A 15,027-nucleotide genomic window follows, 5' to 3' on the forward strand; every position below is an offset into this window, starting at 1 on the left:
CCCTCATTTCCCAAGTTCCCACAGGAACCTGCAAAGTAGGTTGTGCCCAGAGGTTAGAACGGAAACTCCAGCAAGATAACTCTGAGGGGACAATACCCAGTTGACGTCATTTCAACTTCTTTCCTTCGGCCAGAGGCAGGGTTTTTTTTTTTCTTCCATTTTTCTCCAGGTTACTCTTCTACCCCACCCAGTGCAGTGTCTGTCAACCTCTCCTTGAAAGTTCTTTGGCATTGTCTGACTAGTTTTTGTGTTTCCTTACATGTGAATTCAAAATCCAGCGTTCCTAATGATGATTTAGGGACTTGACCTGGATAGAGTTGCTTCCTTCTGAAGTAGAAGAATCCCCTTGCGAATACCATGTTAAGCAACCCCCCCTACATTGTGTATTTTATTTTTGTGGCAATGGCAAGAGGCAGGTAGTATAGGGATTGTACAACTGTAATCCCCAGGGAGGCTCATAAATATGTGAAGTTACTGTTATTAATTGTAGAACAAAGCCTTTACTGCTCCTGGTTATTGTTCTCTTACAGTCTTAATCAAGAAGCTAAAAGGAAAGTAGTGTTTATTATAAAGTGCCTACTGTATGCCAAACAGTGAGAACCAATTACATGCATTATTCTCAGTTCTCCCTAGTTTTATCTCCCTAGACAAAATCTGGTTTTCTTACTTTTTTTGGTATGAAAACTAAAGCTCAGCAGTTGATTGGCTTGAGGTCATGTCCGAATTGGATGCTGAATCTACAACATGGCCCCCAAGGTCTGGGAGGCTCCACTTAGCAGAAATTAGTGCATGCTGACTTGGTGTTATGGTACCTGTGAATGGGAGTCATTGACTGTTCATTTTGTCTCCTCCCTCCAGCTGTACCTGCAGGCCCGCTTCACCTGGAGAGGTGCCCGCCTGCTCAGGCCCCTTCTGCAGTTCACCTTGATCATGATGTCCTTCTACACAGGACTGTCCCGCATATCTGACCACAAGCACCATCCCGGCGATGTCCTGGCAGGATTTGTTCAAGGAGCCCTGGTGGCCTGCTGCATAGTAAGTAGCCTCTTGTCCTCAGCATGCCAGCAGAGCTCTCCACTATTGCTTGTTAAAAGTTTCCAGTTCAGTGCCTAAAGCCAGGGAGCCTCATTCTTGCTCTCTTCTTGGTGTCAAAGTGGCCACCAGGGACCCTCAGTAAATGAGAGGAGCTCCTGCTTCTTTCCAGTAGAGTCTGAAATCCTCTTGTCCATGAACACAGAAGGTTTGGGCTCAGGAATGTTGCAAGTGAAAGAGACTTTAGGTTTTGCCCAAGTTTCTCCATATATGAGGACAGTCAGACCAGAAAGTTGCCCAAAGTCATATGTGAAGTGAGTGGCAGAGGTGGAGTCTCCTGACTCACAGACTGCTCCCATGCTGCTCTGGTGGATGCTTATTATTCAGTGGACCTTGTCTGCTTCTTAGAAAATGCCTTCCTCCACCCTTCCTTGCCTCCATGACCTCTGGGGCCCATGGTCTGTGTTGGCCAGAAAAGAGGAGGTTTGCTGAAGGCTGAGCCCTCCGCAGCCCCGGGGCCTCGTACAGTTCACTGGAGACTGAACTTGGGATGAGCCATATGGGGATCTCCCACAGTAAATGAGTTCCCCTTTCATATCCTTCATCCTGACTCCCAGGGGGATACATAGGAGGCTGTCTGAGCCTCCATCAGTAAACTTCCCTTTTCCCTCCTGCCCACGGTTTTGAGGGGGCTTATTATGCAGCAGCGCAGCTGGCCTGCTTTGACATTGTGCCTCCCTTGGCCCTCTGAGGAGCTCAGCCCAGTCCAGCAGGAGGCCCTGAGAACAATGGTGGCGGGATGTTTAAACAGTACACATGTAGGCTGTATTGCTGTCGGCTTTATCCCTGCTCATTCACAGGAAGGATTAGAATAGCAGAGATCTGCACCTTCTGCCTCTGCAGCCCAGGTTTCTAAGCCTGACTGCTGTCTTCTGTTTTGCCACAGTAACCTTTTCTGTTCCTCTGTGATAGCACTTGCTAACTCTGCATCTCCTTTCAGAAGAGCAGACTCTATGAACATCTGTTACTCTCCCTGTTTTGCCAAGGCCTCTCAGGTCCCTGTTCAGAGGGAACAAATATACACTTAATAAGTAAATAGCCAGAATCACTGAGTTGATTTAACCTTTCCTTTTCTTTTTGCCATACTAGGGGTTGAACTTAAGGCCTCACATTTATTAGGCAGGTGCTCTACCACTTAAGCCACATCTCTAGCCCGTTTTGCTTCTGTTATTTTGGGGATAGGGTCTAGTGGTTTTGCCTAGGCTGGCCTGAATTGCAATCCTACCTATTTTCTATTTGTGCTTCCCTGTATAGCCAGTCTAACAGCCATGTACCACTATGCCCAGATACTGGTTGAGATGGAGTCTTGCTAACTTTTTCTCAGCCTGGCTTTGAACCCTGATCCTCTGAGTAGCTGGGATTGCACGTGTGGGCCTCCACATGTGGCCTTGATCTAACCATTTTTTTTCCTTTTTGTTCTTTCTTTTTTTTGGTTTGGTGGCACTGAGGTTTGAACTCAGGGCTTCATACTTGTTAAGCAGGTGTTTTGCTGCTTGAGCCATGCCTCCAGCCTGATCTAACCTTTCTTAAGGTCACTGTAGGGAACCTTCTCTTGAAGGCATTGGGATGAATAGGGCTCAGCCCTTGTTCCCAAAGACATCATATTCTTGCTGCGTGCACAGCCAGGTCAAATGTGCCGGCAACAGTGTAGTGTGGGGCTGAATGGACACATGGACTGGGTAACTCAGTAGGCAGGTGAGGACCTGATGCCATGTCAACCAAGACAAGGGAGTTGGGGTACTCAGAGTAGAACAAGAACAGGTAAGATCAGAACAGCCTGCCTGCCTTGATGTAGGAGTCCTGGCCTAATCTTGATGGCTGTCTTCATTGCTTTCTGTTTCTTGTTTCTTTTTTTAACTGAGGCCAAAAGAGAGAAAAATTAGGGGAATAAACCGTTAATGAAAGCAGCTGTCACTGTCCAGCTTGTCCTCTGGCGCCTGGCCCTTTAATATGGAGTGACAGTGGGGGTAGGTCTTTGCATGGAAGGGTAACCCTTTGCTGTCTGTGCCCTTTGGGGCTTTTCTCTCAGCAGGAGGGCAGCCCTTGGGGCCTTCTGCTGTGTTTCCTTCTCTGTGGCGCCACTGCCCTAATTGGAGTCTCCTGCACCCCCAATTAAAAAAATTAAAAGGTGTGGGGATCATTTCTGGCCTTCCTTTCTTTTATATTTTAGAGCACTGGCCATAAGCAATTAGACGAAGTGTTCCGGAGGACCAAGGTTTATTTTCAAGAAGGGAAATGAAGGGTCTGACTTTTATCCTGTTTGGTTCTTGCTGACTGTAGCATGGGATAGGAATTTGGTCCTGGTTTTTGTAAAACACCCACTGTTTGCTGGTACCTTTCTTTATACTTTACCCTTCGTCTCCTTTAAGCCACATGGAACCATTTCATGGATGAGCTACTTCAGGCTCAGAGAGATGACTTAAGTCATCGAAGGCCAAGTTGCAAATAGACAGCTGCTCCCAGGATTGAGGTGTCTCAGAACCAGGGCCTCTGTACTTGGCAGGGAGAGGAGGTCACTAAGCCTAAGGCCAAGCCACATTTAACCCAAGGCATAGGCTACCTAGACAGCTGCTTAACAGTGTCATTTAAGTGTGTCACAGGGTCCTTCCCAACCCTTGGGCTGATCCAGTCATCACTTCAAGTTTGAAAACCTGTTTAGTTTGAGACAGAGTGATAAATATCCTTCCTTGTCTTTTGCCCATTTGGCTGTGAACATGCAAGGGCAGGGACTAGGTTTTATTTATCATTTTTCTCCAAACACCTAACACTGAGCCTGGTACACAACTGTACTGGTCCCAATTAACTTAAAATCACAGCACCAAATGACCCATTTCACTTAAGGCATCTTAAGAAGCCAGGGCAAAGAAGTGCCTGGAAGCTGTGGCTGCTCAGCTGGGAGAAGGGAAGGCAGTGTGTCCTTTTCTCTTGAGAGATGCCCAGATTCTGTGTCCTGGTTTTGATAGTGAGGAAGACAGAAGTGAAGCCTAGGTCCCCAGACTAAGCCAGAGATGGTAGTCCATGGTGAGGTGTGGAACCAAGAGGCCATCAGATAAGGATGCTGGGTTACCAGGAATGGAGACTGTGAGAAGGGAAAGAGTGTCTGCCTCCTAGGTTTTCAGCTTGATCAGCGTCTGCCCCATGTTATGCAATATTGCTCTCACAATCCAGGCAGTAGCCTCTGCTTGTGCTCTACTCATGCCATGTGGCATAACTGTCCTTCTAGATTCAAGTCTGGCCATCCCAGAAAATCCCAGGAAAAACCACGAGCTTTTCTTGCCTGCATATGTGGCTGTATTGAATAGTTCTTGAAACACAGAAACATCCCCTGAGGTCAAGAAGTTGGAGAAAGATGCAGCACAGAATGCTACAAAAGCCACAGGGTACCAATACAATGAGAATCCATTTTCTGCTCTGCCAGCTAACCTCTTGAGCCCTGCCTCCTGTGGGCTCTTGTTGCTTGAATAGAGATGAGATATTCTCTGACATTTATTGAGCACTCACTGTATGCTGGGCTCTATATTAAACACTTTATACAGGTCATTATCTTCAGTCCTGTCTTAAGTTGAGAAAAGTGCTGGGTGTATAGAGGGATGGAGGCACACAGAGGGAAAGTAGAGAAGCAAGAGTTGACCCCCTGCAGTATGGCACAGAGTCAGCACTCCAAGATCCAAGGTCTATGGGCCTCATCTAACTCCTCCACACCCCTCATCTCCAGCATCCCAGACTTCTAGTTTTCTAACATCTGAGCTCTTACCATACATAGGCAGCTGTGCCTCCTTTGATGGAGTGCAGTCCTGTTTCCCTTTATCTCTAAAACCTTTCTGTATTAGTTTCCCATAGCTCCTATAACAAATAACCATGAACTTAGTGGCATAAAACGATGCAGATTTGTTTTCTTACAGTTCTGGAAGTCAGAAGTTGGAAACGGTCTCACTGGGCTAATCTTGAGGTGTTGGTAGGGCTGTGTTCCATGTAGAGGCTATAGGGAGAATCCATTTTTCTTGTCTCTTTCAGCTATCTAGAACTACCCACATTCCTTGGCTCACAGCTCATTCTACCATCTTCAAAACCAGCAGCATAGAATCTTCATATCTTTCTCACTCTTTCTGGCCTCTTTTTCTGTCATCGTATCTCCTAACTTTTTTTAGTGCTCTTGGCACTTTTTTCTGCCATGTATTTTGGTGCGTTCTGTCAATTCCTGCTCCTATGACTGTCTCCCTACTAGATGTGGGTAGCAGAACTCATGACTTGATCTTCTGGTCCTTCTTCTCAGTGCTGACATGCTAAGTGCTTGATAAGCATTGGGAAAATCATGAATGATGAGTTGGCTTGTGGCCTCAGGCAAGACACTTCCCCTCTAAGCCCAGTTTCCTCATAGGTGAATTGAACTTGGAGGCTCTACAGCTCCATGACCTTTTAGCTTAAGAGACTTTATGGCACAGCTGACTTTGTATAACTGAGCTGGACCTACTTTCTCAAGTGAAAGTGTCATAGGCAAAAGCCTATGGTGGTGCCCTCTATTCAAGGATTGTGACCTGCCATAAACATGCACTGCTTCCTAGCAATGGCTGCCCCAGAGTTGGTTCAGTCCCTGCAGAGCCCTGAGCAACAAGCCAAGACAGCCAAGTTCCTTTACCCCTGTCTGTGGAGGTTAGTCTTGTCATGGCAAGCAGACTTGTCTAGACAAAAGTCATATGCCCAAAGAGAGTGGGTAAGGCTTCGTCTCCTACTGCTCACTAGCTGAATACTTTCTAGATAGGGAAGACCGTGGAACATGATGAGACAGAAAGCCTAATGGTGGCATAGCCTCAGAATGAAGGCATGGGCACTTGGGGTGAGACAGACCTATGCACCAGTACATCCCTTGTAGATGCAGATAGCATGCACAGGGCCGTGACAGAGAGCCACAGCCCAGACACACCCAGGGCACGGGGGCAAACCCAGGCAGACATCCATTCTTTCTCATTTGCAGAACCCAGAACTGCAGGCGCACAGACAGAGAGACACATACATGGACACGTTGACCCTTATAGCCCTCCTCACACCTGTACATCCATGAAAGACCCCTACTAAAGATCCAGACTCTTCAGCTGGAGTCAGGCAGCAACTTGGACAGAGGGACAGGCATCACTTCATTTCCTGTCTAGTGACAACTTTCATATCTAGTCACTTCCTCATTGACCCCCTAACAGATGACAAATTAGGGGGCTCTGGAAGGGGTCATGAGAGGGCCAGGCCACCATTGCTGTGGGTTCAGCAGAGGAAGCAGCTGCTCACGGTTTCATAAACACAAAACAGTCTTTCCTGGTTTTCCTCTTCCCGGGGGTGTGGCCCCTGCTAGCTGTTGCTCTTTTGTGCACTGCTATCTTCCTCCAGGATGCAGGGAAGGGCAAGGGCATTCTTTGTCTCTGCCCCAGGGTGGTGACCTTGGGAAGAAAGACCAACAAGAATTCTCGTGTGAGGAAGAGTTCAGCCATGACAACCCGTGCAAGAGGAAGTGCAGTGCACAGGGGGCAGCAGAGTCGGAACCCATCCCTGGTCTCTTGGTTTAGTCTGTGCTAAAGATTTGTAAGATGTCCTTTTCTAACAGGAGATTCCCATCTGTTCTCTTTGAACGTATTCCCAAATGTCTTGTGGCCCTGCAAAAGCCTAGCAGTAGGCCCTGAGGCTGCCCTTGCCACCCAGGTCCCCACTCTCAAGCAGGAACATGGATATGGCAGAGAGAAGGAAGCAAACAACTTTGGGCCCTGTGAAGTGATAACTGTGTCTTTACAGTGCTCTGTAGTTTGCAAAGTACTTCTGAAATCTCCTTTTTTGTTCCTTTGCTGAGACAGATGGGGTGAGTGATGAGGCAAACACCCAGAAAAGGGGAGTATATTCCCGCCACTTGCTAGTTGAACCTACTGGGCAAGTCACTTCCCCTCTTAGCTGCCTTTTCCTAGTCTGTGAGGTAGCGGGGGTGGTGGTGGGGAATACCTTATGGGATTTTTGACTTGAAGGTTCGATGACTGAAGTGATGCATGGTGGCACGTGCACACATGCTGATTGAGTCCATATTACCAACATGTTAACATAACATGCTTATGTGTTATGTGCTATGCTTTCTCTTAAGGAGACGGAGCGAAAAGAAATTGGTCCTTAGAATGCTTATAGTGCAGTAGCTTTTGAAGACTTGACCATGGTCCCTAAGAAGAAACATATTTTACATTTTGACCAAAGAAGGCACCCACACACAAAACAAGACTTTTCTTTACTTTGTAAGAGATATTCTTGTATTTTCTATTTAACCTTTAAAATTGCTGGTGGTGGCTAGCAGTTGTAATCTATTAATGACTTGACACTGATCTGGTGGGAGCAGACATGAAAACAGGCAAATGCAATAGAAGAGCACAGCTGCCAGCATGAGACCCGCTAGTGAGGGCAGTGGGATTATAAGAGCTGAACTATTAATTCTTGAGGGTGTGAGAAGACTAGAAAGAACTGGAGTAGGAGGTTCTTAAAAGATGAGTGGACATTTTCTGTAAGATATGAAAGGTAAGGACAAGAACTCCATGCAGAGTTGACTAGCCTTTGTCACACAACAATAGCAATTTAGGGACCCGGTCATGTTGCATGACACCCAGCGTGACACTCTTCCTGTTCTAGCATGTTCTCTCTTAGATGCACCAGGAAATCACTCAACACAGACACTATCAAATTCACAGTACCAACAGCTGCTGAAAGCCCTTCATTGAGGTCAGAAAGTGATGATTACAACTAACTCCCAACTGGTCAAAAGACCAGGCTGCCAAAGATGGCTTTTCCTCACACAGCACTTACTATAGTAGGGAATGAGGGTGAGTCAGCTCCCAGGGATATCTCCTCCAAAGAAAGTTCTTCTAATCTGTGAGATTGTTCAATATGTATACCAGCAAGCCAAAAGGAAATTACAAGACCAAGGCTGACTGACTGGATGTAAAATGAGCAGCAGCCATGGTCTCAGTGGACCAGTTTTTATGGAGGGTAGCAATTTTCTGGGCTCTGCACATAAGAGGTGACTCAACACAATCTATGCCCTTGATTAGCTCATAGTCTAGAAGGGGAACTATGACATAGCATTTAAAGTATCATGTGCAAAAACCTATTGCCTAATGTCCAAAAGGAAGGCCATTAAAAGTTCAGTATGGGAACCAAAGAGACAAGGTAAGGGCAGCTCATGGAAGTTAACACAATGTCAAGGATGCAGATAAAAGAGCTACTCTCAAAAGATTACAAACTGTGAGAACACTACCATGTATGGTGGACAGAAAGTGTGAGCCCATTTGTCCACCTCCATAGACTGTCTCTTTACTTTACTCTGCACAACAATCACCGTCACCTGTAATGCTTTTTGTTTTTTTTTTTAAATGCGGATTCCAGGCGCACTCCCAGTATAGCTCCAGTGGACCCAGGAGTCTGCTTTTTCAGGAAGCACCCAGGTGAATCTTGAAATCACCTGGCTGGCTAGAGGATTGTACTTTGAGAAATACAAGAATAGACACTCTTCTTCTCCTTCTGAGATTCAAAAATTCTTTGGCTTTTATAGTTTCTTATCTGCCCTGTGCTGGTATCTAAGCTCCATGGGCATTCATACAAATCTCAGTGTATAAGGGCATGATTCTTATCTTGAAGGCGTCCACTTACACACTTTCAGCAGTTGAAACACTCAAGGACTTCAGACACATTGGAAGATGACTTTGTTATAACCTGCTCCTACCAAAATGTCCCTCAAAATTTGCTGACTCAGCTACCCACTGTAATGGAAGTGGAAACCTGGCTACCAGCCGACTTCTTGTTCCCGGTCTGCAGGGTTCTTGGTAGTTCTAGCCAGGCAGTCTCCCAGCAGGACTGGGCTATTTGTGCCCTAGGGGTAGCTGGCATCTCCACATCAGGTGGAATACTCCAGATAAGACACTGGAAGCATCTTTTTTCAGTGGTCTGACTCATTCCCCAAAATTAATAGGTCTTTGAAAGGCAGATCCAATCTGTTTTATGGAAAACGTCCATCAACACGTCTATATTCAGATGAATGTGTGTCAGCTTCACATGTTCATTCGTGTTCTCAGATATTCTTATTTTTCTTCTTTCCCTTTTTGCAATTAGCTAAATTATTACGTATATATAACAAATAAAAATATTAGTTATATTTATTAAATTGGCATATATGTGTGTATATATATATGTTACTCTGGTTTTTTGAGACTATGTAGACCAGGCTGACCTTGAACTTGTGATCTTCCTGCTTCAGCCCTCCCAGTGCTAGGATTAGAGACATGTACTACCAAACCTGGCTCTCCTTTTCTTCTTCTGTTTTTTATTCTCCTCTTCTCTTTCCACATAAGAGGCAGAGAAAAAGAAGGGATTTCATGTAGCTAGGCACTAAATACATGAGCCAGTAGTAGTGACTCCCACTTATTAACTTCTTCCTGGGTACCAGGTTCTGTGTCATACTGTGATTCTTATTACAGCCTGTAATCCTTAGATAGGTATTGTATCCCCTCACAGGCATTTGGCTGAAAATGACAAAACTTGGATTTGAAAAGAAGTCTGTACTACTTTAAAGAGCAAAACTTACCAGAATCAGGTGGTTGAATAAGGAGTGAGATTGGGGCGAGGCAGTGGTGCTAGAACAATAAGGTCAGCTGCCATTTTCAAGGAGATTCTCCCTTATGTTTCTTTTCTCCTTAACATGTGAATTGGGGTCCCTACAGCCTAGAGCTGCCTTGTTTGTGTGCAGTTTTGCTCTTGGAGGAGGAGCAACATTGTCCAGAGTGTTTAGGTAAATCATATCATCTTCTGCCCTAGCATCTGATCACAGATCACAGAAGAGCCTGGCCTGACTCAACAGGAGGTCAGAATCACTTCTCCAAGACAGTGTCAAGGGGAGCCAAAATATTAGAAGACAGAAGAAAGCAGAGCTATCATTTTTTCCCTAGCCCAATTACCCCAATTTTAAGAGTTTTTTTTTTAAACGGGAATCAGTAGAAAAATTTATAGAGTAAAAAGCAGAACTAGAAAGAAAAATATTGCTTCCCCCAAATGCATACCCACCCTCTCAACACACACACCCACTACCTCTGTCAGCTGCAGTCCTGTCTTTAACATTTCATAATCTCTCTCTTCCTCTCTGCCTTCATGTGATTTGGAGTTCAGGGCTCTTCCTTTTCTAGGCTCTGTAGTCCCACCTTCAGGCTTCTTATACTGTCTTGACTCCTGAAATGCAGGTCTTTCCAATGCAGTTCTTCCCTGCTTAAGCCTTGGCAATGATTCCTAGGACCGAAAGGATGAAGTTTGACCTGCTTAACATGGTCAAGGAGGCATCTTAAGATTGGGCCCTGTGATCTCCAGGCGCTCTGATCACTCTGCCCTAGTTATACTGAGTTTCCTGAGCTCCTGAACGTTCTGTCCTCCCTCATTCCTGAGCCTTTGCACGTGTTGCTCTTTCTGCTTGTAGCAACATTCCTGGTGGTCACCACCTGGCTAACTCCTCTTCAGCCTTCAAAGCCAAGATCAAATATCTGTCCTTTGGGGTACGCCTTCTAAGGCCTGCTCCCACTGCTCTAGTCTGGGTTGTATTGCCACATTCTCCCGGCATCTTTATCACCCTGGCTTTCCACCACCATCGTCCTTAAGACACAGTATTGTGGTTGCCTTTTTACCTGGCACTTTCTCTCTTTGGCCTATAAGCTCCTGGAGGACAATGACCTATGTCTCATGTTGGTTCCTTTTTATATTCTTGAGGCTTAACACACAGCAGCAGGTTAGTAAGTGTTTATTGATTACATTCATTCTCTTCAAAAAGAGTAATTTAGAAAATTCAAAGACTCAGAAATGAAATAGAAGGCAAATGTAACTTAGTAGTGTTACATTAGCAGTCCTCTTGGTGTCTGGGTCTAGTTTTCTTGTTTGCTGAGTCTGTTTATTGTCTAATGTATTTTTTCACTCAGCAGAGCAGGACTGTGAAGTAGTGTTGTGGGCTGGGAGAGGGTTCGTCCCGCGGACCTAAGATAGCTATGAATTTAAATGACACCTTCCCAGCCTGGGCCCCTGGGTTGCCTTTCTGGGTAAAGATCTTCTTCTATAAGAAGCTGAACTGCTCCAAGTGAAGATGTTTTCACTTTTACTAGCTCTTTTTGTGTTCTACTGTTCAAGCCCAGGAATACCAAACCCTGTTTGAGTCTTGACAGACTCATGTTTCGTGATTCCCCCCTCAAAGTGTTTGTGTAAACTCAAGCCACACTGAAAGTGGAGTATAGCTGGGAACAGGGTTCTGCTGGGCCTGACTCAACTTTTCATCTTGTCACTTGGCCATGTGCACATGGTGCTTGAGTAGGTGTTTCCCCTGAAATCTGTAGGTACTATGTATGCCCATATGGCCCAAGACCAAAGTACTTGCTTCTCAGTCGGTAGAGAGAACTTGAGATGTTCAACAATGAGCCCTTATGGAATACCTGGTGTAGTCAGGGCCTGGCTGCTACAGCCTTAGTGTTGGTGAAGTCTTCTTAAGAACTTCATTTTCTTGCTGATAAGATGGACAGAATGAGGTCACGGTACCATCATTGTTATCTGTAGGATTTATAAATACTTTTTATTTCAGAAAGCTGAGGGGGCATAGCAACTTTTTTTTTTTCCACTGCTGGAGATCAAAGCCAACATCTTGTGCATGTTAATTAGCCAAGAGCTCTACCACAGAGCCACATCCCCAGTTAGGAGCTTTGAAAGTATTTTATTTCCCAGTTTGAGCCCAGCTATGTATTTCCCTTTAAGTTACATGACTGACAGCTGTCACTTAGGACTACTCAATATAAACTCCCATTGCTGAATGGCTCAAATGGATGTCCATGTATCTATTTTGCCTTCTAATACAAAGTATGTTTTCCTTACTCTAGTAGCTCATCGGGTTCTTGAATCTTCCATCATAAACCAACTGAAACAGTAACTATATCTAAGCCATCCTTATACTCTGGCAAGAGGGTATTGAGTAAATGTTTCTCAATGATTCTCAGAGATACTCGTGAGGTCACATGCCCAGGAGGAGGAAGAAAACTGAAAATGAGAACTGGAGATTTTTCATTGACATTTGCTCTGAATTAGTTGCTGACTCCCTCAGTAACAAGACCCTGGCTTCTTGACCCCCATCAGATAGTGGGTATCATGGGATTTTCAGGAAAAGTGGTCACCAGTGCTTCCTTTCCCCACCTCCTGCTGATAGAAACAGCACTGGCTGATCTTTTTTGGTTACACCCTGGATTCCTTTGTGAGGAAAGGGAAAGTAGTGTGGATTAATGACTGACTAATTATGACTTATTTCCCTTGGTAGGAACTTATCTTTCATTGCTCATTTGCCTTGGGAAATAAGGAAGTATGGTTTGCAGATACAGAACAAGGGGCTAAGAGTCTATAACTCTGAGTTCTACTCCTGCACAATCTGGGCCATGTCACTGCCCTGCTCCAGGCCTCAGTTTCCCTATTTGTACAATAAGAGTTGGATTATATAATCTCTACAATTCTTTACTATTCAAAGATCTATGATTTGGAGCTCGCTTTTCCTATCATCTGTGTTCCCCACACCTTCCCTTTGACTGCCCCCAGTCCGCAGCTAGCAATTACTGATTTGTATCTCTGATTTATGCTCCTAGGTGTTCTTCGTGTCAGATCTGTTCAAGACTAAGACGACACTCTCGCTGCCTCCCCCTGCTATCAGGAAGGAGATCCTGTCACCTGTGGACGTTATTGACAGGAACAATCACCACAACATGGTGTAGGTGCTCCCCACCTCCTGAGCTGTCTTTGTAAAATGACTGCTGACAGCAAGCTCCTGCTGCTCTCCAATCTCATCAGACAGTAGAATGTAGGGAAAACCTTATGCCCAACTGATTTTTTTTTTTTAAAAAAGGAAGCAAACAACAACAAAAAATCTTACCTTGTGGCCTTTCAAAATAGGTAGTGTTCACCTATATGGAAATGACAGCAAAATAACACCAAGTGCCGGAGTCCTGGATGTGCAATTGGTTTAAGTGTTCATGTTCTAGTGAACACGTGCTTGTTCAGGAACAGACACCTGTGTGACCTGAGAAATCCCAGGTCTGTGAGAAAATCTCAAAATTCATATTGTAGCACACGATGCCAGAAACAGCACTGAATCAGAACATAGCCATGGAGGGTGTCCACTCTTGCATCCCTCTGCCCACCCCATTCTATTCTCTACTGTGACTTTGGTTCAGGAAGTTTTCTTTTGAAATATAAAGAATGAGCAAGTTTACTCACTTAAGTGATCAGATCCTGAGTCCAAATCCCCAGTTTGTAGGCCTTATCTCCCCAGACCACAGGCCAGCGACCATGGTCCCTCACGGTAGAGATTAGCAGACTCTTTGTGGGAGAGTACACTTCACAAATAGCACAACTTCAGAAGAAATGGAGGGTAGAGGCCCTCATTTGTCTTCTTTGATGCATCATCCTGTAATGTTGGAATGGCGATCACAGGATGCTGATGCTGTGGATATCAGTCGCCAGGCACTTGCACACCTAGAAATAGTTAGACTTCGGTTACTGCTATCTCCCTTGAAATCCTTGCTACATACCTACCAGGATTTCCCATGAGGTCCAGGAATAAGCAAAGGCATGACCTGCCCCCTGGCTAATGGAAAGCAGCCTTCTATCCAAGAGACAGGGGCAGGAAGTGGCAGAATGAAAAGGAACCAGCCTTTTGGCTACTCGAAGTCAGAAGGAGCCATTGTAGCAGACTAGCTCATACTGACCTACCAGAGAGGCTACCCTTCAGGATAACCGAGCGAAGTGGAGAGGGTCTATGCGGGAGTTGCTCTTGCTAAGCTGTGTAAAGCACTATTGCCTTGGGGTTGACCCCTAGGGCAGTTCTTGGTGGGTTCTGCTGGGCAGAACACATGGGTTAAATCTCCGAAGAGAGTTTTCCTCATCCTCTATCCATAAGTGTCCTTCCGAAGAAGGTCCCAATCTAGGCAGTAGTCAGGGACCCTTTCTACTGAACTCTTGAGGAAAGGAAGAAGGAAGAAATGCTTTTTGATCTTGGATGCAAATCTCTCAAAGGGCTACATGTAACCATATGGATCAATCACATGCACGTCTTTACTACAGAACCCGTCCTATCATTTCAACACATAGCAAGCTATGATTTTTATATATAAATATTATATAAATAATGTATAAAACATTAAAAGTTAACTATGTAAAATATTATTTCTGAAACAATTTTAGCTATATACACTATGATTATAAACTGTGTCTCGACCTGTGTTATTTACTTTAGCTGCTTAAAAAGGCATCGAGTTAATTTTTTTTTTAATCTCAACTAAGATCTCGTAGTTCTGTGGTAGCAATTGTTTTACAATGAGAGAAATAACTGCAACTAGAGAAAAGTGTATAAAAACATTAAATTGTCAGTATTTTTGTAAGGTTTCATTTTGTAAAGAGAATAATATTGGAAGACTTTTGTAGCATACAAAGTGAAAACTTGTATCTGCGAAACTGTACTTGTATTAAATGTGCTTTTTAAATAAAAGCTCATAACACAACTAACTAAGGCACTGGATGCCTGGAATATTTGTTTGGCATTGAGACTGGAGGAGGGGAATTGCAGCCTGCCCCCCATCCCTGGCTTAGGGCTGCCCAAGAACTGCCTCCTGATTCTTTCAGTGGAAGCATGGTGACCATGGGTGATACTAGTGTCTGTACTGCTCTTTCATCTCTGGAAAGCTTGTTTGCAGAGTAAGGTTCTGGCTCCCCTCTCATCTCAGGCTCTTCTAAAGAGCTTTTGTATTCTAAAAGGGGTTTTCATGAGGGAGGTGGGAGCTGTGGCCCCCCTCCCAAAGGCAGATAAGGAGCCATGCTCTAGATAAGGCAGGCTGGGGGTTTACAAGGGAGTCCTTCACACAGCCTGCA

At 44.9% G+C, this 15,027-nt stretch overlaps 1 protein-coding gene across 2 annotated transcripts in view; it reads left to right on the forward strand.

Moving 5' to 3' along the window:
* The window catches only part of Plpp3 (phospholipid phosphatase 3), a 79,560-nt gene extending 64,896 nt beyond the window's left edge, over positions 1-14,664 (forward strand). For both annotated transcript variants that reach the window (XM_074080012.1, XM_020165089.2), the window contains 2 exons: positions 859-1,035; positions 12,750-14,664. In XM_074080012.1, coding sequence (XP_073936113.1) covers positions 859-1,035; positions 12,750-12,875 — 303 coding nt within the window. In that variant the 3' untranslated portion in view covers positions 12,876-14,664. The remainder of the gene's footprint in view (positions 1-858; positions 1,036-12,749) is intronic.
* The last annotated feature ends 363 nt before the right edge of the window (positions 14,665-15,027 follow it).

The sequence above is a fragment of the Castor canadensis genome, chromosome 7, assembly GCF_047511655.1.
Source record: "Castor canadensis chromosome 7, mCasCan1.hap1v2, whole genome shotgun sequence".
Classification (NCBI taxonomy): domain Eukaryota; kingdom Metazoa; phylum Chordata; class Mammalia; order Rodentia; family Castoridae; genus Castor; species Castor canadensis.